At 46.1% G+C, this 22,720-nt stretch overlaps 2 protein-coding genes across 4 annotated transcripts in view; one reads left to right on the top strand and one right to left on the bottom strand.

Annotated features, from left to right (window-relative positions):
- Positions 1–424: 424 nt before the first annotated feature.
- Positions 425–8,416, bottom strand: MRPS7 (mitochondrial ribosomal protein S7). The gene is made up of 5 exons (XM_073312005.2): positions 8,285–8,416; positions 4,837–5,028; positions 4,136–4,199; positions 2,367–2,534; positions 425–1,191 (listed from the first exon to the last, which is right to left on the bottom strand). Exons 1-5 carry the CDS (start codon positions 8,359–8,361, stop codon positions 970–972), a joined length of 723 nt encoding a protein of 240 aa, XP_073168106.1. The 5' UTR covers positions 8,362–8,416; the 3' UTR covers positions 425–969.
- Positions 8,417–10,163: 1,747 nt separating this feature from the next.
- GGA3 (golgi associated, gamma adaptin ear containing, ARF binding protein 3) overlaps positions 10,164–22,720 on the top strand; it is a 33,706-nt gene continuing 21,149 nt past the window's right edge. For 2 of the 3 annotated variants that reach the window (XM_073311856.2, XM_073311855.2), the window contains exons 1-5: positions 10,164–10,266; positions 19,504–19,588; positions 20,656–20,731; positions 21,307–21,405; positions 22,448–22,571. In XM_073311856.2, coding sequence (XP_073167957.1) covers positions 10,227–10,266; positions 19,504–19,588; positions 20,656–20,731; positions 21,307–21,405; positions 22,448–22,571 — 424 coding nt within the window. In that variant the 5' untranslated portion in view covers positions 10,164–10,226. Of the gene's footprint in view, positions 10,267–19,503; positions 19,602–20,655; positions 20,732–21,306; positions 21,406–22,447; positions 22,572–22,720 lie in introns of all 3 variants that reach the window. The other variant, XM_073311857.2, reaches the window with a different exon arrangement.

The raw sequence follows: 22,720 nt of genomic DNA, 5'->3' as shown, positions 1-22,720 counted from the left end.
GATCTCTTCTGTAAGATTGCCATGTGTTAGTTTTCCTCTAGTACAGAGTGGCACAGTTGCTTGTGAGCACAGAATTAGATTTTTAAATCAAAACAGAGGCCAAAATTTGTGGTACTGAATTCTTCCCCGTCCTCCTCCTCAAACTAATCGGTCTTTCCTTTGCAGTGAGCAAAAGTGCTCTGTGCTTTCTAGCAAAGCACAACAGGTACAGAAGTGCTAGCAGCTCTTTTACAGGACAAGAGAAGGATTTCAACTCTGTCTAGCAGAGTGTAGGTGGGAAGGCATCTCCTAGAGAATAACCCTTCCTTTGGCTGAGCCGCTGGAGGGCTGAGAAATATTGCTGCTCTGGTAGAGTGATGGGCATCAGTACAAAACCCTAAGGCAAACAGCCACCACTAGAATATGGTGATAGTCAAACTGAGGATGATAGAGAGGTTCCATTTTTATTTTCTCATTAACATCCAGGTCACATGTGCTCAGTCAAACAATGATTCTGCTAACAGACAGTATTGCAACAATCTAAAATTCAAACTGGGCTCTTTTCTGTCTCTAGCATTGATACACACAAAGAACATTCACAATACATTCCAGCTTGCTCACCCTTGGCTTGGATGCTAACAAGCAAAAACTTGTTTGTCATGTGAGTAGACTGACTTGAAGACATCCCCTCCCCTGCTCTCAGAAAGCAGGTACATGGAGGAAAGAGGAAATTTTATATGGTGTTGCTCAGAAAAATATCTAAAGGAAAGGAAGCTTTTATGGGTGCATTTTTCATCTTGATTTTTATCTGCTTAAGGACCCAGTCTAGAAGCAGTTAACAGCAGTTGGCAGACAACCTCCCCTATACATCATCTCTCCAGAAAGTAGACGGAGGCTACTTCTTCACAGGTCTGGGCTCCACAAGTATAGGAGCGTGACAAAATGTTTTTGTTGTTGTAAGGCAAGGTCTCTCTCGCTCTCAGGGATCCCCTACCACCAGCGATAATGGGCATACGCCCGGTTAGCCTCGGCCATCTTGTGCATGTCATGCTTTCTCTTGATCACAGGGCCCTCATTATTGAAGGCCTGCAGCAGTTCCTGGGATAGTTTTTCATGCATGAATGTCCGATGATGCTTATGTTCCCTGCATTCAGTAATTAACCACTTCATGGCCAGGAAGCGTTTCCGATTGTCCTTCAGGGGGCTTGGGACCTAGCAGACATTCAAGCAGTAACACGGTTAAAAATGCCTTACCTCACAATAGGACCATATGCTGAAATACCTTTTTTCAATTGTTTAACACTCCCAGGTGATTAAAAAGAAAGTGATTGCTGTTGAGGGGGTGAGAAGAAATTAACTCCAGCCAAGAATGAGTGAGTTTAGCACTGGTGAAACATTCCACTCTGACTCCAGCAGCAGCAAACTGTCTGCCTCTATCAATCCACAGATCAGGTGCAGTAGGCAGCATTTGCCTCAAACCTGCCCAAGAGCAGTAGCAGTGTTGGGACTAGAGGGAAGTTCCATTTGGTTCTTGGCCTCATTGCAGAGACTGCCACTTACAGACTGGTTTTTGCGATGTAGACTCTTGTCTATGGGAACTTGACCAAGATATTTCCTGCAGGTCTCTGATCAACCAGCAGAGGGCAGGTTTCAGAGTAACAGCCGTGTTAGTCTGTATTCGCAAAAAGAAAAGGAGTACTTGTGGCACCTTAGAGACTAACCAATTTATTTGAGCATGAGCTTTCGTGAGCTACAGCTCACTTCATCGGATGCATTACAGCAGAGGGCAGTAATTTATTGGCTGGATAGGAGATTGGTGAAGCACTCCATATTTCATTAACAATCCCATGGGTTATCTAGGTGCATTTACCTAATTAGGAAAGCTGAAGAGACAGCCTTTGTCCAGGCTTTACATAAAACAAGGTATCTATATGAACCTTTTCTATTTGCTAACCTGCCTTCTGCAGGGGCTAAACTGCTCTGCTGTTTCTACACAGAGGCAGCATGGTCTAGCCGATAAGACATTGGCTTGGGATTCCAGAGACCTGGGGGGGTTTCTTGGCTCTGCTACTGGTATGTTGAGTCACCTTGGACAAGTCATTTCACCTCCCTGTACCTCAGTTTCCCCTCCCGCACTTTATCCATTCAGATTGCAAGCAATTTGCGGCAGGAACTCTCTAATTATGGGTAAGTACAGCACTCAGCACTTACAGACCCCAGCTAAGATCAGAGCCCCATTGTGCCATTATAATACAGATGATAATAAAATGGTACTTCCAAGGGAAATGCAAGCAAGTTTTTGGAGGGGTGGGAAAGACACTGGTAGTTTTGCCCCCTGTCCAATTCTTTCTATCCTGGGCTGGTCTTCAGGTCCCTCTCCTGTTTACCTGGTAGGTTTTGCCTCCTTTCTGGATGTTGCAAAGTCCAATGATGGGCTGGCAGTTTTTCAGTGCCTGATGGAAGATGATGTAAGGGTTGCACTCAATGCTCTCCCTCTCCTCCTCAGAGGCTTGATGGTATTTCTCAATCTGCTTCCTCTTAATGGTTTCTAGGGTCTAAATACAAACACAAGGAAACATGCCCCGGAACCTCAGTGTACAGAGTGAAGTTAGAATCAGGATAATTTCAGACACACCCTCCCCTTCATTTGAGAAATCTGGACCATGGAGGATTCCACCCTGCTACACCTTAAGTAAGCCAGTAGAGAGTGCTCTTGAGCAACTACAGGTTTTACTCAATCCTCTCACCTCCTTACCCCAGATTTCCACACACAGACACATTCCCTTGCTGGAGTCCAGTCCTCACTGGTTTTCACTCTTATAGCCCGTTGGTGGGTGTGAAGTGTAGCAGTGATCACCAACAAATGGGGGGTAGTAGAGAGGCGATAAAGCACTACTGCCCTCACTCTCACCTTACAACTACCTATTAGATTTTCCCAAGATGCACTTCTATCTCCTCAGCGTATCAGTTACACCAGTTTACATATCATACGATTATGCTGCATTCACCAATTTTCTGGTCAACTTGTACCTACCATCCAACACATACTGACCGTGCAACACACACTGCCCTTTACAGCACCAGTGGATGCCCCCTAAATCAGGACTCCTGAAGCCCATTAAGTTGTGGCAGTTCGGTACTGAAGCAATTAGAAGGCTTCTAGACTTCAGCTCTACATCAACTAATAGCCAAAGGGAGGCAGCCTGGTTCAGTGAACTGAGTTGAGGATACCCTGAGAGGCAGGACACCTGGTTCTGATGCCTGGCTTTGCCCCAGTTGTCTTGTTTGATTTTAGGCAAGTCACTTGACTTTTCTGTATCACAACTACCACCGGTAAAACTGGATAATGATATCCCCCTTCTTTGTGAAGAGATTAAAGATCCTCAGATAAAGAGTGCTAAATAATTATATTATAGAAAGGAAGTATCCACCTATTAGTGTTGCCCAACACTTCTCATAATACCACTATTTTCAGTTGCTTATAACTTGGCCAAATTTCAACTCTTTGGGCTGACATTTTCCATGCTGGGTGTTTGCCTCAGCATGAATTTTTTGGGGAAATTTTTATCCAGAACAGTTCTGAAAGCGATGCTAGGGAAAAAACATTTTGTACATGTTAAAAAATTCTTGCAATCTTTTCTTTAAGCTCTAGTTCCCCCTTGCTTTGGAACAAGGACTTCAAATTTGGAAGGTGGGTGGTCTTTGCGTCAGGGATGTGCTTTTTGCAATCCCTGTGAAAATTCACCCAAATGTGGCCAATTTATAAACCACTGAAGAAAACTGCAGTTTGCACGTGCTCAGTAGATACTAGCTAGAGCTTAGCAGCTAGATTCCATCTGCAGTAGGCATGCTCCATCCCAAGGCTGAGTAAGACTTTCACTGCAATTGCAGCTCTGTGCCTCTGCAGTCTGTGCCAGTGATGGGCATCAGAACTGAAAGCAGGGAGCATGTCTCTCCTGTATTCTCAATGACCCTCCTACTTGGCCCAGGTAGCATGAAGAAAGCTACCCGATTTGATTGTAGAGGGGACAAACTCTGCACAGGCAACCTTACTTCCGGCATTTCTGAGTGATTCCCTTGGCAAGTTTAATAAGGTTATTTTAATGCTGTTTTTTGGCATGTAATATTTAAACACGAGAGAGTCCAGGCCCCTCACCTGTGTAACGATGGATCTGGCCAGCACTTTGTTTCCTCCCTTCATCATCATGTTGGTGAATTTACTGCAAGCATAAAACCAAACATGATATAACTGGAACTTTGGTTCCATCACCAGAGGTCCCTAATTGTGTTGTTCCTGTGATTAAATCCTATCCCTGCTAGATTTTGGGTGGCTGTGCTCATCTTTAACCACTATTATTCAATGGATCTTTTTCATGGAAAGAGATTAATCAAAATAAAGGGATTACACAGAGTAACAGGAAGGCAATGGGCAGCCAGGTAGACAAAGGCTGATTGGGGGCAGGGAGGCACTACAATGGCTTTACTTCTTAGCAGTAGTGGGCTCAGAAGCAGAGCACTCAATTACTCCATCCATTACATTGTTTCATAATAAGAGCTATTTATTCAAATATAAACAGCAAATCCCTATCCAGATAAAGAGAGCTCACTAACAAACCTCTGCATCCAACTCATCTGCTGCCCTCATTCTGAAGAGGGGAAGAGAGAATTCTGTGGACATGATCCTATTAGGAGCTGACCTCTAGCCATCCGCCAGGGTTGTGGCTGCTCAGCACTTCTGAGCAATGAACCCAGTCCTGCTCCTATTGAAGTCAATGGCAAAACTCCCAGTGACTTCAGTGGGAGCAGGATCAACTATCCATGATCCTTGGGAGACAGCTGGTGTAACAGCTTTCTGACCTGATTGTAGGGTCACTGAACACAGAGCTGGTGACATTAGAAGGGGTAGCTTTTATAGGCTGGAGGGCCTTGAGCTCCTGTTGCATTTTCTCCTCCTCAGACAGCTCCTCCAGGGGTTTGCGGTACAGCTCCTTGTTCACTTCTGGTTCGAGGTAACTGGGGTCATACCGGCTCCATCTCACCTGGGTCAGCCTGCAAAGAGTAAGATGGGATGAAGGGGTCTGTAAATTGGCATCATTATATACAGCATTCCTCAGTCTGGCTCACCAAGTCCATCTCCAGTGTTATGGAACAAGTCTCAGAAGAGACAGGGAAAGAGACTGGTACTGGGGATATGCACCCTTCCACCTTTATTAGCGAGATCTGTATTCTAGTATTGCTCTGGGGCCCCAGTCAGGATCAGGGCCCATTGTGCTGGGTGCTGTAGAAACACATTGTAATAGAGTCCCTTCCTGAAAGAGACTGCAATATCAATAGGTTCTAAAAATGTCCACATGGCAAACAGTGAACTTCTGGTCACCCATAAACTGACCCATAAACTGCTGAATGTTAAAGTTAATAATTAATATAAAGCCAACAAGAATATAGCGCCTGGATAGCAGCATGCGTCTCTCCCTCTCTGCCAACCACTCACCTGAGCTACTCCCAAACAGCAATGGTGCCCTCTCCCCCGCGAGGATATACAGAAGGCTCCTGAGAGGCTGCCAACCCCTTTCTGTGCAGGCACCAGGGATGCTAATCCCACAAGCCCTAAAGTCTGAAAAAAATTAAAGGCCTGAAACTGTGAGGTTCCAAGTGCCATCACCTCTCACTGGCTCCAATACAAACAAATCTTGGTTAAAGAGTAAAGTTATTTTAATAGTGGTGTGGACAAAGTGAATAAGGAAAAGTTATTTACTTGTTCCCATAATATAAGAACTAGGGGCCACCAAATGAAATTAAATGAGTAGCAGGTTTAAAACAAATAAAAGGAAGTTTTTCTTCACTCAGCGCACAGTCAACCTGTGGAAATCCTTGCATGAGGAGGTTGTGAAGGCTAGGACTATAACAGGGTTTAAAAGAGAACTGGATAAATTCATGGAGGTTAAGTCCATTAATGGCTATTAGCCAGGATGGGCAAAGAATGGTGTACCTAGCCTCTGTTTGTCAGAGAGTGGAGATGGATGGCAGGAGAGAGATCACTTGATCATTACCTGTTAGGTTCATTCCCTCTGGGACACCTGGCATTGGCCACTGTCGGTAGACAGGATACTGGGCTGGATGGACCTCTGGTCTGACCCAGTATGGCCATTCTTATGTTCTTAATACTTTTGACAGATATGGGGGGTGGGGAGGGAGCATTTCTTAAAAACAGCTCCTCCGTAAAAGCAAAAGTTATATAGATGTACTTTGTTCAGGGGTCCTAAATAGGGTGATGTTTTCCCTTTTAGTTACTGTTAACAGGGAACTATGGGGGTTTTTGGAGGGACAAAGGAAGAATACGGTTACCTCTGGATCCTACCACCAAAGCCTCTCCAAATAATGTAACATTAGTAACGTATCCATGATACAATCCACAGAATAATAAATGCAAAAGGGTTCAATTCTAGGAGGAATTTAAAATTCTGGTCCCAATCCTGGTCCCTTTTAACTTCAATGGAAATGGGATCCGGCTCATTATTTAAAGTGGGGTACACTTGTGAACGTTATAATAGTAATTAAAAGTACATACAAGAATGGCAATAGCAAAAAATACAACTGAAGTTCAAGGAAGAAAACAGAAGTGGCAGCCCTGAGCTTTAACATACAAATCAGAGTCTCCAGTTCAGTAATATTGCTTTGATCACAATTATCCTGCAGTTGTCTGCCACCTTATTGTTAGAGGTACACTAGAGGGCACAGTGCTTTATAGACAAATACAGAGACAAGGTACCTACCCTCGGGAGCAAAGATCCTGGTTACCCTTTGAAATCAAAGATCCCAATCCTGCAACTGGATCAGCATGGGTGCAAATTTCCACCTGTGTAAAACCAGTTGCAGGATGGGAGACTAAAGTCAGACCAAAAACATAGTGAAAGAACAGACCACAGGATATGGACTGCTACCCACAAGAGGGAGTGGAAAATAAACGTTTTTTGTGCAGCCTACCGTGACTGCTCAGAACTTCATAGAAACAGTAGGGCTAGACCTTAGATCCTCCTGCTCCAAAAGCACAGGCCTCTGCCACATTAACAGTGAAACTTTTTTTTAAGTTGTTAGCAGTACAGGGGCAACAATACATCTTATACTAGCCCACATCTTTCACTGGTGGAATAGCAATGGAAGGGCTTTAAAAGAGAAGCAAGCTCCAAGAAGGGATTTGAATGAGGAGAGGGGAGATTGGTTCCAGGCCTGAGAGGCAGTACAGATGAAGGGCAGAAAGGCTTTGAGAGCAGAGCAAATGTTGAGAAAAATCACTCCACTGGCGTAATAGGCAAAGCCAGGTCAATGTCAGTAAGATTTCAAGCCTTTTCTTGAAACACCCAACAAAATCCTCCCTGGATGCTCTAAAAATGATTTTAAAATAATCCATAATAAGTGAGATTTGGCAACTCAAAAGACCAAAATCTACAGTGGCACTTACTCTGCAGTGGGGCACCACCACCAGAACACACTCACTTGCTCACCTACCATCCTCCCCGGGGTGCTGCGCGGAGTGGCTAGTGCATGCACAAAGCTTGGAAGCTAGGAATTGCCATCGCCTTACTAAGCATCATTAGAATGACCCTTTCCCCCCATAGGATGCCAGGGCCCGAGGCCGGCCTTACACATATGTCCCCCATGTGTGCTGGAACTAGGGATACTTGCTTAAAGTGGTTTCTATGATATACAGTAGTAGTCCTCAAAGTTTTCAGGGTCACACCCCCCCAACCCCTGTCTGTGCCCCCCCCCGGGCCCAGAGCAGGGCCGCAGCTCCGGAGAGGGGGGCGCAGATGGGAGTAAGGGGGCCAAGGCCACAGCCAGGGCCCTGGGACAGGAAAGGACGTGAGACCGGAAGCAGAGCTGGGTACCCCCATGGGGACTGGCCTAGCTCCCAGCCACGCCCCCCGCCGCCCCCACGTTCCTCTGCACCCCCCAAGGGGGACGCGCCCCACAATTTGGGGACCTCTGATATACAGAGTTTAGTTTGGTTCAATGGCCGAGCACCCCCACGATACAAATTGTTCCAGCGCCCCTGAATGTCCAGGTCGGGGGGCAGTCCCGCTGCCCGCTCTTCCCCCGGCAGCAGGGCCGAAGTTGGGGAGAGGGAGAGCGGCCTGTCCCCTCCCGGAGACCAGGGACTAGCGAGGCTGCCGGACAACCTGCTCCGGCAGCGGGGGCAGCCCAGGGCGGCGGCGGCTCCCGTCCAGCAGCGCGTGACGCTGCCCCAGCCGCTCCGCTCCGCGCCCCGCCGCCCTCGCCCAGCCTCCGCCGCCGGGCTGCTCCTTACCCGGGCAGCCAGGCCCGCGCGGGAGCGGCCAGCCGACGGCCCAGCGCCGCGAGCCGCCCCGCCGTGGGAGCCGCCATCTTGCATCCGGGCTGCAGGACCCCGTCAGGCTGCCCGGCCGCAGCCTGCGTTGCTGTGTCTTGCCCGCCCGGTTGCCACTTGCGTGCGCAGCTGATGAGGGGCAGGCCGCTTTCCTGTGGTAGCAGGATCTTGTTTTCCCCACTCTGTCACTCCCCCCCCCCCGTCATGTGTATTGCAGTAGAGTGAAATGTGGGTCTCATTCTCCTCTCATAGCAGTTTTACTCCAATGCAACTCCATTGACTGGGGTGGAGTGCATCCTGATTTACCCCCGTGTGCGATCAGAATCAGGCATGGTGACTCAGTTTCCCCCTCTTTACAGCTTTCAAATACTGGCATCTGATCTCAGCCAGCGGTCTGGCGGCAGTTCTCAAACTGGGGGGGCACGACCTCAAAGTGGGTCGGGAGCCCATTTTAAAGGGGTGGCCAACAGGGCCAGCATTAGATTTGCTGGGACCCAGGGCTGAAGCTGAATCCTGAGTTCCACCCCGACCCGGGGTGGCAGGGCTCCAGCTGCAGCTCCCTCTTCCCCCTACCAGGCCAGTGGGGCTCAGTCTCCATTTCTCCCCCACACTCCCTCCCCAAGCGTTATGTAGTAACTTTGTCGTCAGAAGAGGGATGCAGAGCAATGAAGTTTGAGAACCCTAGGCTAAGCATTGGCAGACATCTCTGTGGGCCCTGACCCCTGCATAGTGCTCTGTGGAGACAGACTGGAGCACTCAGGATATCTCAGCACCAGCTCTGCATATTAAGGAGCAAAAAGTAATATTTTCAAAAATACCAAAGTGAATTATTCTCACAAAAGCTTATGTTCAAATAAATTTGTTAGTCTCTAAGGTGCCACAAGTACTCCTTTTCTTTTTGCAAAGTGAATTAGGAGCTTAAATCTCATTTTCAAAAAACTATTTAGGAGCCTAAGTCCTATGAGTCACTTGGGCTTTTTGAAAATGTCACCCAAAGTGCCAGCATCTGTGCTTTTAGTCCAGTGTGATGTCTTGGTAGGATGAAATGTAAGCCTGTCTTATGATCACTTTTTACATTACTGTCATCGTACCAGACCACAGTTTAGAGATTTCAAGTCCAAAATATGCATTTTCCATATGCATGGAGTTTCCATCCACTGGATTTTGAGCTAAAATTGGGTAGCAACTCAGGCTCTGGTCCTGCAACTGGAGTCATACAGGTGCAGAGTCCACTGACGGGGACCTATTTGCCAGGAAGGGGCCTCAGTTTGTTAGTTAAGGTTGACAAAATAAATAAAACCAAGCCACATAAGGGGCTCTGGGCTCCACTTCAGACATAGCTGCGTACTGGCCGGTTAGGCTAGTGTTGTGGATAAGAGAACCCAGGCGAAACTAGCCCCCGGGGCCTGAGTTCTGGGGCCGGCTCCCCTGGCCAAAAGCTCTGCCACCCAGTTCAGGGGTCAGCTCCGCTGCCATAGGGCACGCACCCTGGCATGGCAAGCTTTGGGGCCTGTTGTAGAGGGAGCTCCTGGGTACTGTGAGTAAATCAGAACAGCCCCGGCTCAGCCTGGGGCGCTGTGCGCACCCACTGATCAGGGATGTCTGAGCCCCAGGCCCACTAGGGCGAGGAGTTGGGGGGGGGGGAGCTTTGACTAGCCATTTGGTCTTGGGAGTTAGAATACCCCCAGCCTGCTGCGGGAGGCTCATGAAACCCTCTGAGAACAGCACTAGAGGGGGCCACAGCGGGGAGGGGGCCAGTCCCCCGCCCTGCAGGCTCCTCTGCCCCACAGATCTGCCGCCCCGCCCGCGCCGGGGCCCCCTGCGCCCCTCCCCCAGCGCGGCCCGGCCCGGCCCGGCCCGGCTCTCGCGCGGCTGGGGCGGAGTCTCGGGCCCGGCCGGCAACATGGCGGAGGCGGAAGGGGAGAGTCTGGAGTCCTGGCTCAGTGAGTGACCCCCCGTCCCCATCCCCTTCCCGTCCCGTCCCCCGACCGCGGCCCCCAGCCCCTGTCCCCTCAGCACCCGCCTGCCGCCCTCCCTGGCCATGTCCCCTCCGCGCCCCTCTTCCGCTGCTCTCCGCCCCCTCCATGCCTCTGTGCCCACCTTACTGCTGCTCTCGGAGCTCATGTCCCCCTGTCCAGTCCCCACTCTACCCCGTCGGTGACCTGTCTGCAGCCCTCCGCCTCATCAGTACCCCTTCATCCCTGTGTCTCCCTGTCTGCCACCCACTGCCCCAGCCCTGCCCCAGCGTCCCCCTGTCCCCCCATCCTATCCATGTGTCCCCCCATCCCGTCCATGCTCCTATGTCCCCCTGTCCAATCCATGCCCCCGTGTCCCCCTGACCGTGTCCCCCCCATCCTGTCCATGCCCCTGTGTCCCCTGTCCGTGTCTCTCTGTCCTGTCCATGCCCCCTTGTCCCCCAGTCCGTGTCCCCCTGTCCTGTCCATGCCCCCTTGTCCCCCAGTCCGTGTCCCCCTGTCCTGTCCATGCCCCCGTGTCCCCTGGTCCGTGTCCCACATCCTGTCCAAGCCCCTATGTCCCCCCCGTCTGATCCATGCCCCTGTGTCCCCCTGTCCGTGTCCCCCCCATCCTGTCCATGCCCCTGTGTCTCCCTGTCCGTGTCCCCCCCGTCCTGTCCATGCCCCTGTTGCCCCCATATCCATCATTCCCTGCTTCTCTGCTTATGTCTCCCCCTCTGCCAAATGCTCCCATGCCCATTCCATGCCCTCCCACTCCATATCCAGTTCCCTCTCCCCTTCTGTGCCCATGCCCCCTCCACCCACTTTCTGTCACCTCCACCAGCTCACATGAAAAAATACTCTTAGCAGCATGATGGGCTATAGAGGTGTTTTCTCTGTGTGTAGATGGACAGAGCCTTCTGGTTTCTTGCAAAGGGAAATGATTATGAATGCAATTATTATTACACTAGCTGTTTTATAAACAATGTACCAAGCATCTGCCTGGAATAGGGCTTTCCAGTGCATTTGGGGTTTTATCCCATGTGTCTGTTTGTCCTTACTGCCCATTTCTGAGTCCCTGTCAGGTTATCTAATAGCCTGATGCTGTCTCTGCTGCCTTTTCCCCTTTCCAGCCCCCACCTAGAGTCATGCACAGTCTTTCCTCATTGCTTTTAAATTGAAAGTCTGATAATTTCTGAGTATGTACTTGACCTGTCTTGTGCCTGTCCCCTCTTCTCCCAGTGCCTGCTGGCTATCTCCACCTACTCGCCCCACTCAGTTTTGGCTTGTTCTCTCTCTCACTGCCTGGCTTTCTTTCCCATTCTCTCAGAGTAACAGCCGTGTTAGTCTGTATTTGCAAAAAGAAAAGGAGTACTTGTGGCACCTTAGAGACTAACCAATTTATTAGAGCATAAGCTTTCGTGAGCTACAGCTCACTTCATCAGATGCATATCGTGGAAACTGCAGCAGACTTTATATATACACAGAGAATATGAACCAATACCTCCTCCCACCCCACTGTCCTGCTGGTAATAGCTTATCTAAAGTGATCATCAAATGGCCCACCTGATGATCACTTTAGATAAGCTATTACCAGCAGGACAGTGGGGTGGGAGGAGGTATTGGTTCATATTCTCTGTGTATATATAAAGTCTGCTGCAGTTTCCACGATATGCATCTGATGAAGTGAGCTGTAGCTCACGAAAGCTTATGCTCTAATAAATTGGTTAGTCTCTAAGGTGCCACAAGTACTCCTTTTCTTTTTCCCATTCTCTGTCTGCCTCCCTGTCACTCACTCCCTGTCCCTTTCCTGCCACTGACTTCCTGTTGCTCAACCGCTCCACCATCCCTGTTGCTAAAGGGGATTGCCTGCTTATGGGGTAATGCCAAGGAGGAACTTACTCTGTACACTGGCTCTCTGCTAGAGCTGGGGCGGAAGGGGAGACGGCTTGTTATGTATTCACACTGGAGGAATGATTCTCCTCTCAAAAATATCCCCACCAATAACTTGTCCAACTGAGTGTTCAATGTACTCATCGTGTCTGCATGAGTGAAGCAGAAATCCAGAGCTGCAATTGCAGTGGCCACAACAGCAGGTCTGGCCTGTTATTTGGTGATTCATTTGTGAACCAGGGAAATTCTTTACTCATTCCCCACCTCCTCCAAACTACCAGTTCTTTGGCTATAAAAGGTCAGTATTCACTTCTTCTCTAAATTTCCCTGTGGTTTGGATTCTCATATGCAAAGTATACTGTACTAGGTGGCCACACACTTTGTAGCTTTTGTAAGCCGAGCTCCTTGCATTCCTCCATTCCCTTCCACAGGTTCCCTGTGTGCTGCTTTCCCACCCTCCTCTATTTCAAGGACTCTCTGCAACCCCCTCTTGCCAGGAGCTCTGTGTGTGTCCCCATACTCCCCCATTCTTCCTATGCTAGAGATCCCTGTGCTCCCTCTGCCCCCATGACTGGGGCCCTCTTCTTCTCCAGTGACAGAAGTCTGTGTCCCCCCTCATTGCCCCCTCAGCCACATGTCAGGGGCTCTGTCTGTCCCACCTCCCCCCAGACCATTGTCCCCCATTTTTCTCCACTATAGCAGGGATTCTGTGGGCCCTCCAATTTCCATGGTCTTTATGTCCCCTTCCCCCATTCTGCCCTCCCATACTAAATGCTCTGTGTGCTCCCCCTACCCCTCCATGTGAGGAGCTCTGTGTGTTCCTTTATAATGCCTTCTACACACCATTATTATTTCTTTGTGGGAGGGAATGGGAAGTCATTCAGGGTGTCAACATGTTAAACTCTATTGGAAGGATGGGCAGAGATGAGATGGGGGAGATAGTTTTGCTGGAAAGTGTTAATTGGTGTCATCAACTAGTTCTTGGATATATAGACAATTACAGAGGTGGTTGAAGCAGCTGGGTCTGTTGACTAGCTGGAAGGAGCTCCATGTGCCTACCATTTCCTCCTTCCAGTTTTCTGATTTTCACCTAAAACAATAGGATTCTGCCCACTGATGCCTAGAACATTCCCTAAAATTTTGGAATAGATCAGGTGTACCATTCAAAGTTATTGTAATAGATAGATGACGGAGAAATGCCACCGAGTTGAATGTGAGACCTCGCTTCGCTTGGCCAATTACAATGTGCTATTTGTCTTAGTCCACACCTATCGGATTTTCTCCATTAAATCAGTCATACCTTATACGTGTTGTTGTAACCATGTTGATCCCAGGATATCAGAGAAAAAAGGTGGGTGAGGTAATATTTTTTATTGGACCAACTTCTGTTAGTGAAAGAGAGAAGCTTTTGAGCTACAACAGCTACAACCTCACCGACTGTATCTCTCTGATACGTTATACAGTCATGGGAAACCCAGGCCTTATTCAGAGCTATCATTTCACAGTAGGATTTACAGGCTTCAGATGAAATAAATAGAGTTTGTCTTTTAAAAAGATTTTATAACAGGAACTGTTACAGACTTCAGTATTTGGAATCATATCTTTAAGGGCAAGTCACTCTCTATTCACAGAATCCTGGAAGGTTAAGGTAGAAAAAGTCTTGGTTAGTCCATCTCCCAGCCAGTGCTGAACAGTTCCCAGTTGTACATTATTCTGTACAATCTGACTGTCTTTTTGTCCTGTGTTCGTACGGCGTCTAGCACAATGAGGTCCTGGTCCATGTCTGGAGCTCTTAGGTGCTGCTGCAATACAAATAAATGATAATAATGGTAATAATTTGTTTTTAAATGTTCCAAGGTCTGGGGCTTCCACCACTTCCTTTAGGGAGACTACTCCACAAGCCACTAGATCTTACTGCCTAGATTTTTCCCTTTCTTTATTTCATCCCACTTCTTTCTTTATTTGTGTTACAGTGGGCCTAAAAGCCCCAACCAGGGTCTAGTACTGTACAAATGTAGAACAGAACATAGTCCCTACCCTATAGAGTTTACAATCTAAAATCTATTACTCCTAGTTGTATTTCCATACATTAGCTTAAATAATTCCTCTTCCAGCATGGTGTTTACACTGTTCAAATAGGTGTAGAATGTTATCATCTATATCTGTAGTTATGTCAGTTGTTTTTAGCTATTAGTCTTTTCTTTTACATCATTTCTTCTTGCCTGCTGATTATTTTGGCTGATCTTGTGAGCTCCTCACAATGTGTCAGTATCTTTCTGGCTATGTATTAATTATAGCCAGTGACATAATCAGAAACACCCAGTCTCTCTCTCTTTCTCTCCCCAAAGAGAACTGGTTAATGGAATACAGCTCATGTATGAAAATATGTCTAATATGAGGGAAATTTTAGGTTGAGTAGCAGGAAAAGTTTCCCAATAGTTTGAATTTTAAGACAGTGAAAGTTGAGGGACCGGATATCCTATGGCTTGGTCACTTACAACTAGATAGGCCATATCACTAACTTCCGTGAGCCTGATTGGGGGCTGAGGGCAGGGCATATTTTTCATGGGACATAAGTGGGCTTGAAAGGATCTGTTTTTTATTGGTAAATGTCGATTTCACCTCACATGCACAAACTGACAAAAATATTTCCATGGATGATAATTGAAATGTACAGAAAGGCAAAGTAAGAAAAACACTGCTTGAGAACTTAATAGAGTTTGATTTAAGGATATTTACTTTGTGTATTTTTATGTGTGATATTGAAAATTTGCATTTTAATAATTCTAAAGCTTTATATTTTTGAATGGCAGTGTCTACTGTCTTTTAATAATTATTGTCTGATGACCCATATTTTCTGACCCTCCGCATAATTTCCCACAGGTGTGAATATTTAAATCAATAAAAATAGAAAAGCTTAAAAATAAACATATTATCCATCTAAATTATCAACAAAAATGAAAATGGAATATGCCAAGCCTAGATATAAGACTTGAATGTTGCTTCCTAATTTAAAAAAATACGTTTATGCTTGATCACTGGTACAGTGACTCATGCTGGGCTGATTATAGAATCCTCCCATTGTAGAGGAGCACAGATAATTTATTTTCTGTTGGCCATTGAAGAAATGTATGTGGGCTAGTGCGGGGAGTCCGGGTGTCTTTGCCAAATGACACGCCCTCCCTTAGGGAAGTGGAGTTTTGGGAGGAAAAGGTCACAATGGAGATATACAGGAGAGGTACTTGGTGCCTTTTGGCCGTTCTGTTGGATAAAGGTGAGGGGAATGTGTGACACTGTATAACTGTTCATTACTTCATGGTAATTGTGTGATTATGGGAGTGGGAAACTTGGTTAGGAAGCGGAACTGCTTAGACCAGTGGTTCTCAAAGCCAGTCCGTTGCTTGTTCAGGGAAAGCCCCTGGTGGGCCAGACCTGTTTGTTTACCTGCCGCGTCCGCAGGTTTGGCCTATTGCGGCTCCCACAGGCCGCGGTTCGCCGCTCCAGGCCAATGGGGGCTGTGGGAAGGGGCTGCCCTTCCCACAGCCCCCATTGGCCTGGAGCGGTGAACCGCGGCCAGTGGGAGCTGCAATCGGCCGAACCTGCGGACGCAGCAAGTAAACAAACCGGTCCGGCCCACCAGGGGCTTTCCCTGAACAAGCTTGGTGGACCAGCTTTGAGAACCATTGGCTTAGACTGTTTTTCTGATAACTTTCTATAAAAAAGAGTGTTGTGTTAGATGCTAAGCTAGAAGATTTGTACCCATTGTGTCCTTACTGAAGGAAGGGGCAAAATCCATACAGCAGTATGGACCAACCTCCCACATCAAGGAAAGGACAGAACATGACTTGTGTTACCAGGAATTTTCTGAATCAATGGCACTTGCCCTTCAGCTGAGTGGCAGAGCCATTCTGTCATCAGATTGGAGTCACAAAGCCACAGTAATCTCACCCTCCAGTCCTCACACTGCAGCAGGAGATGTGCTTCAATATGTGATGACCCAGCATCTTTATCCTCTCTCCCTTCCTACTTTTGGCTGTTGGGATGACAGGGCTCTTTCTCTCCCTGCATGCGGTTCCACATCCAGCCTTAGCTGAAGGAGGTTAATAAATGAATCTCAGTTGCTCTCACACAGCTGGATCCTTTTACTTAACACTGTCTGCTCTGTCTGATGCCCACATACAAGGTAGCTTATTTATATTATAGTTACCTCCGTGATGTGCTAGACACTGTCCACACATATAGTAAATATATTGTGTACTGCCCCAAAGAGCTCATAATCTAAGAAGAGGGAGGGGAAAGAGGGATAAAACCTACTATATCTGTGAGTGTGTGTAAATGCTGTCAACTATTTCCATGTTATATCAGTTAGCATTCTGCTTATTCTACCTGGGATACAGACAGAGTGAGAACACCAGACATACAGCTGCTAGGAGCTGAGCATCCCAATTCAGGCCCTCAATCTGGTAATAGGCATCTAGAATGTTGGCTTGTAAGTTTTCCTTCTTTCAACAGAGAAGTAAAACAGTGAAAATATGAATAATTCATTAGACAATTAAAGTTCTCTGTTCCCCAGGGTTCAAAAGCATTGTTATATAAATGAAGTAGGTACCCTTGGTTTACAGCTGAGTGTCACCTCTTTAGTGTTTCAGGATTTAGAACAGCAAAGAAATGCTGAGTGGCTTTGACACTCAGATCAGGTATGAGATAACATTATTATACCATCAGGTGTGACTCAAATGTTTCAGTTTCTAAAAGCCAAGGGGCTGGATGGTGATGGGATTGTGGTAATGTGTTCTAGAGCCCTTTCCTCTAAGTGCTGGTTCAGATGTACCGAGGGCTGTTCAGTGGTTGATGTGAAATCAGCTGATAAGTTTTAGTTTGTGTCCTAGTAGACCAAGTGTTCACATGAAATCTGCTTCCACAACGGGTGCTAACTGGATCCATGTCTGGCAGTATTAACAGAGAGGCCAAGGACTGAGAACACTAAGGAGTAAATCTCTCCTCCTAGAGGTGACCCTTCCAGATCATGGTTGAGGCACCTTAATGAGGCAACGTGGGGAAGCTTGTTCTGCTGCTGCCTGCACTTTACCTGCTCTGTAGACAGAGGATTTCACTCTCCAGGCCAGGACAGAATTTCTGATAGAGCATGTTGACGTCTATGAAATAGGATGATATGCAGATATTACATTGATATTTGTAAGGGGTGATTTCCGTATATGGAATGTAATCTCCCCCTAATAATGTGTCTCTTCTTATTGGAATTGACTATCATGAGAGTTCAGAGTATAAAACAACAAGGCTTGTGAGGTGACTCCAAGCCTAAACTGAGAATATGCAACCCTCTGAGATTCCAAGAGATGTTGGGAGAATTCATTCGAGTTAAAAAGCAGAGCAGCTTTAAAATGAGTGACTACCGTGGAAATGTCATTTATGTTTCATTGCCCAGACCAGATCTCCCTCCTGGTGTCAGATTGCGCAGCCACCCAAATGTGCATTGATTGAAAGGAATTAGTTGTTTTTTTGGTAATAATAGTACATCCCATTGTATATTTCTTAAGTCTGCATTATGCAAAGAGCAGCACAAGCTGGTGGCGCTAGCAATGGAAGGGTGCTTTGGAACACAGAGCCATACAGAATGCCGATTTGCTTACATGAAGATAACAGGCTGTTTTGTAAGCCTGGTTTTTCATGCTGCTGTCATGGTGTTTAGAAATCAAGGGCATGGTAATAAGGTTTTAGTGTTTTTAACAAATACATGGCACTACATTTTTAACTAAACTTTCTTGAGTTTAAAACAAAGCTCGGTAGCTTAATTTAAAGACTAAGGGAAGCAGCTTTGTAGTGTGTGCCCTTTTGCTCTCCCAGAGTCCCATAGAAGCCACTAGGGCTCAGCCTGGGCACAGGGATCCACATATGTGGAGCATCTCACAAGACTGGGGCCTGTGAGATTATGGGAGCATTTTTCTGGGGAAAGCAAAGCCAAGAAAACACTGTAGGAATAAGAAAAGGAGTATTAGTGGCTCCTTAGAGACTAACAAATTTATTTGAGCATAAGCTTTCGTGAGCTACAGCTCACTGCATCCGATGAAGTGAGCTGTAGCTCACAAAAGTTTATGCTCAAATAAATTGGTTAGTCTCTAAGGTGCCACTAGTCCTCCTTTTCTTTTTGCGAATACAGACTAACATGGCTGCTACTCTGAAACTGTAGGAGTACAACAGCAAGAGGGTTCGGATGCACTTTAAAACAGACGTTTCAGTGCAGTAGTTTGACAATTGTTATATTTATGGCAGTGGACCGGTGGAAGGATGTGTTTTTCTAAATTAATGCTGATATTTAATGACAGTTTGTAGAGTAGTGTGCACTTAAACTTATTGTTTTACATTTGCATTTAAGACTACAGTACATGCATGTTTACATACTTTCACTATGGTTTGATTTGTGGTATTTCAGCTGGATTTGTAACATATTTCTCTTCCTTGGTATTGATTCCTGCTGTTGATAACTTAGTCATTGCGGGAGGGAGAGAGTCCGGATTGGTAATGCAAAACTGCAGCATGTTGTTGCTGCCCCTATAACAAACAAATTTCCGCTCGACTACAATCATGCCTCAGTTGGCTCTGCTGTAAAATTAGGTTGAAGCGGGAGCCTTGGTCACTGTATCTGAGTTGACTTATCCGGAGCAGATAAATTCTTAACAAAAATAGATCTCAATAGCTTCAGGATTCTGCAACCTGCTTCTTTGTGAGCTAGGGAGTATCCCAAAGTAAGGTATTGACAAACTGGATTGTGAATCTCATTTCCAGTAAGAAATGCAAAGGCATCTAATAAATTCTGTGGTATTCCAAGAACAAGGCATCAAAGGTAAAGGATCTATGTACTGTGTTAAACCCCAGATCCTGCAATTTGTACACATGCAAAACTCCCAGTGACTGCAAAGGGAGATTTGCATACAACAGGATTGAAGGCTCTGGCCCTAAGTAAACGGGCAAAAAGGAGAGAGACAACATTGCAAGCCTGCCTAGCTGGGATACGACTGTGAGGTTGTTCTCTTCTATTCAGTAACTAGAAAATACTGAATCTGTAAGTACATGAGCTTCGTTGCCTGGTTCTGCAGAAAACTGTATTAGGTGTTTTGCTAATTTTGGGTGGCCTGACTTGACTTTGACACGCCTTCCTGACTGAGCACCCACAAATATATGGGAATGGAAATTGTGAACTCATTTCTCAATTTTGATGGGTGGCAGTTGGCGCTTCTCCCTCGGAAAGGCCAGTTATTCTGCTTCGTGTATTTTGGTAATATGTGTTCTCTGTTTTTATTTTTTTTACTAAAGATAAAGCCACCAACCCGTCTAACAGGCAAGAAGACTGGGAGTACATCATTGGGTTCTGTGACCAGATCAACAAAGAACTTGAAGGGTGTGTGTTCCAAGTCAGTCAGACATAGTATTGTATTTTAACATTCTCAATTGAAACAAAATTTTATGTCCAGCTGTTGATGTTTTATGTTGAAAAAGTATGCTGATATTACAAGGAAAACATGAACATAAAGGAAGTAGGGTAATGTGGAAGCATATAGCAAACCTCTTCCTCTTTTTTTGAAAAACAACGTGATCTGAGCGCAGGATTGGGTGCCAGGAAAACATGAGTTCTAAACCTGCCTCTAACGTTGACTGCTTATCTGGCCTTGGGAATCTTTCCTAACCTCTCTGCCTCAATTTCTCAATCTGTAAAATGGGGATAATAATCCTTATCATTTATTTTCATAGAATATTTCACAGAATCATAGGACTGGAAGAGACCTCAAGAGTTCTAGTTCAGTCCCCTGCACTCAAGGCAAGACTAAGTATTTATCTAGACCCTCCCTGACAGGTGCCTGTCTAACCTGCTCTTAACCTCCAATGATAGAGTATACAACCTTCCAAGGCAATTTATTCCAGTGTTTAACTACCATGATAGTTAGGATAATGTCCAACCTCCCTGGCTGCAATTTTTATATATTGAGTGTTCTCCATTCTGACTAAGCCATTTACAAGTTAATATAAAGCTTTACATCTTTAGAAAACTTTATAAACAATAACTAACGAACCCTCATGAGTCATGGCACTCCTGCAAAGTAGGGAAGTATTATTCTACCGCAGACAAAGCAAAGTGAGGCACAGAGAAGGTTAAAGGCCACACCATGAAACATTCAGTGAAGCAGGATTAGATCTCAGGAATTCCTGGCTACCAGTCCTGTGCCCAGACCATGTGCACTAGACCATGTTCCCCTTTTACATGTGTAAACACCCCAGTTTACATAGATGCTGTAAGGATTATTTTGTTAAAGTGCTTTGAAGATGTAAAGCTATAGAAGGGCAAAGTGGCATTTCCTTTTAATTTTGTGATACCATACTTGTCTAATCAGAAGATTTTGTGAAAGTCTAGAAAGTCCTAAAATCCCTGTGTCTGTTTTATTTATAATGTGGCACCTTGGTTTGTTTCAGTCCACAGATAGCGGTGAGACTGCTGGCTCATAAAATCCAGTCACCCCAGGAATGGGAGGCAGTCCAGGCCTTGACAGTAGGTAGTCCTTATCTCCTCTCTCAAAGCCCAGAGCCCAGCTGGGCTCTTCAATGAGGAATTTATGGGGGGGCGATCCCTACTGTTCAGTGGGGTTATCTAGTACCATCATTCCCATGCTCACTGAAACTGACACAATCAACTCCTTAATTCTCCTCCTCTGCAAGGGGAGGAAGACCAAGAAAGAAGGATACTTGACTCATGTAACTGAAGCATGGAGTTAGTTTACTAACTGTATTGGAGCCAGAAAAACTCAGTTTCACTCTAGGTCCTTTGGTTTGTTACCTTCAGGGAGGTTTTTTTTTTTCCCACCGCTGCCACCCCTCCGCAGGAGAGGGCTCCTCAGCATGCTCTCTCGAGATTGGGGAAGCTGCCTGTTTCGATAATTTCACAGTCAAAGAAGTGGGGTTCAAGCCTTGTGTCCTTGGGTGGAAGTTCCTCTATCTCAATGAAATGTGACCCTTACCTGTCACCTGTTCTAGTTGGGGCCTCCCTTAGAAGAAACCAGCTGTGTGGGATGTGTTTGGGTTTGGGATGTGTTGATTTCACCACCTGTTTCTGTTGCTTGAACACAGGTGCTGGAAGCTTGTATGAAGAACTGTGGGAGAAGATTTCATAATGAAGTAGGGAAGTTTCGGTTTTTAAACGAGTTAATAAAAGTTGTGTCTCCAAAGGTCAGTCTTTAAGCTATTTTCTATACCTATTTTGTAACAGTCTGGCCTTTCTAAAACCACAAGTAGCTCCCAAAGTGTGCAGCACAGTATCTGGCTCACTGTGTGAATTAGTCTGTAGCTTTTGTTTGCTGGGTGTTTTGCACTGTGATTACTAGTTCTCTCAGCAAGCAGCAGTTGTTTCTCATTGCTTGTGCAATACTTAGCATTGCTCATTCCCTTAATGTGGTGCAAGCACTTTTAGACCTTGTGTTACTCATTTTGTTTAAACATGATCATCAGCAGGGAGAGGAATCGTAATTCAATGGTTAGAGAAAGGGACTAGGAGTTGGGGCTCCTGGGTTTGGTTCCTGGGTCTGCTACTGACTTGCTTTGTTGTCTTGGGCAAGTCACTTAACCTCTCTGTGCATCAGTGTAGCAGGCGGGTAATACTTACATTTCTTTTAGGGATCTTATGGGGCTTCATTCATGTTTGGAAAGCATTTTGAGATTCTTTGGTGAAAGGTGATGTCAGTGCAAAGTATTATCATCACCATCATTTTCTTATAACAAAAGCAACTGGATACTAACAGGAGGTTTGATCCTTCTTCCATTGAAGTCACTGGCAAAGCTCCTACTGATTTCACTGGGAGCAGGACTGGGCCCAGAGCATCCCATTTAGCCATGGAAGAACTCCAAACTGAATTTGTCTCATGTTGTCTCAGGCAGGTGGAGACAAGATGATGTTTTATCATGAAACACAATGTAAATATTACTTTAAAGAGGTAAGGGAGGTTTATGTCATGGTAAACTTCATCTTGTATCAGTGTAGTTAGTGATGAGTGCTCCTGGCCATCTGTGTTACAAAACTGTATCCCAGATCAGCACAGACAGGATACAGGGGGATATTCATACTCCCATCTAATGTGAAAACAGACTTTAATGAGCACATAATGAATTCCCATATTGAGTGGTTGGGTTGGTATTTTTTTTTGTTTTGTTGTTTTTTTTACAAAGAGAGAGAGAGAGAGTGACATGTTTTCCTTTCTTCCCCCTGCCCCCTCAGTACCTGGGAGACAGAGTCTCGGAGAAGGTGAAAACCAAAGTTATTGAGTTGCTGTACAGCTGGACAGTAGCACTGCCAGAGGAATCCAAAATCAAAGATGCCTACTATATGCTGAAGAGACAAGGTGGGAAGCAGCTTCTCATTCGTGCATTCCTGCACCCTACATGTTTAAGCAGGAATGTCTCAAAGTGGGGTCAGTCAAGAAAGCAGCCTGTATCTGGGGGCAGGACTTGTTCAATCAGATGGTAGAAAAGACCTAGAAAAGTCTATGTG

The sequence above is a fragment of the Lepidochelys kempii genome, chromosome 14 (assembly GCF_965140285.1).
Source record: "Lepidochelys kempii isolate rLepKem1 chromosome 14, rLepKem1.hap1, whole genome shotgun sequence".
NCBI classification, from domain to species: Eukaryota; Metazoa; Chordata; order Testudines; family Cheloniidae; genus Lepidochelys; species Lepidochelys kempii.
The sequence above is the reverse complement of the archived record's forward strand: the minus strand, read 5'-3'. Positions and strand labels throughout refer to the sequence as shown.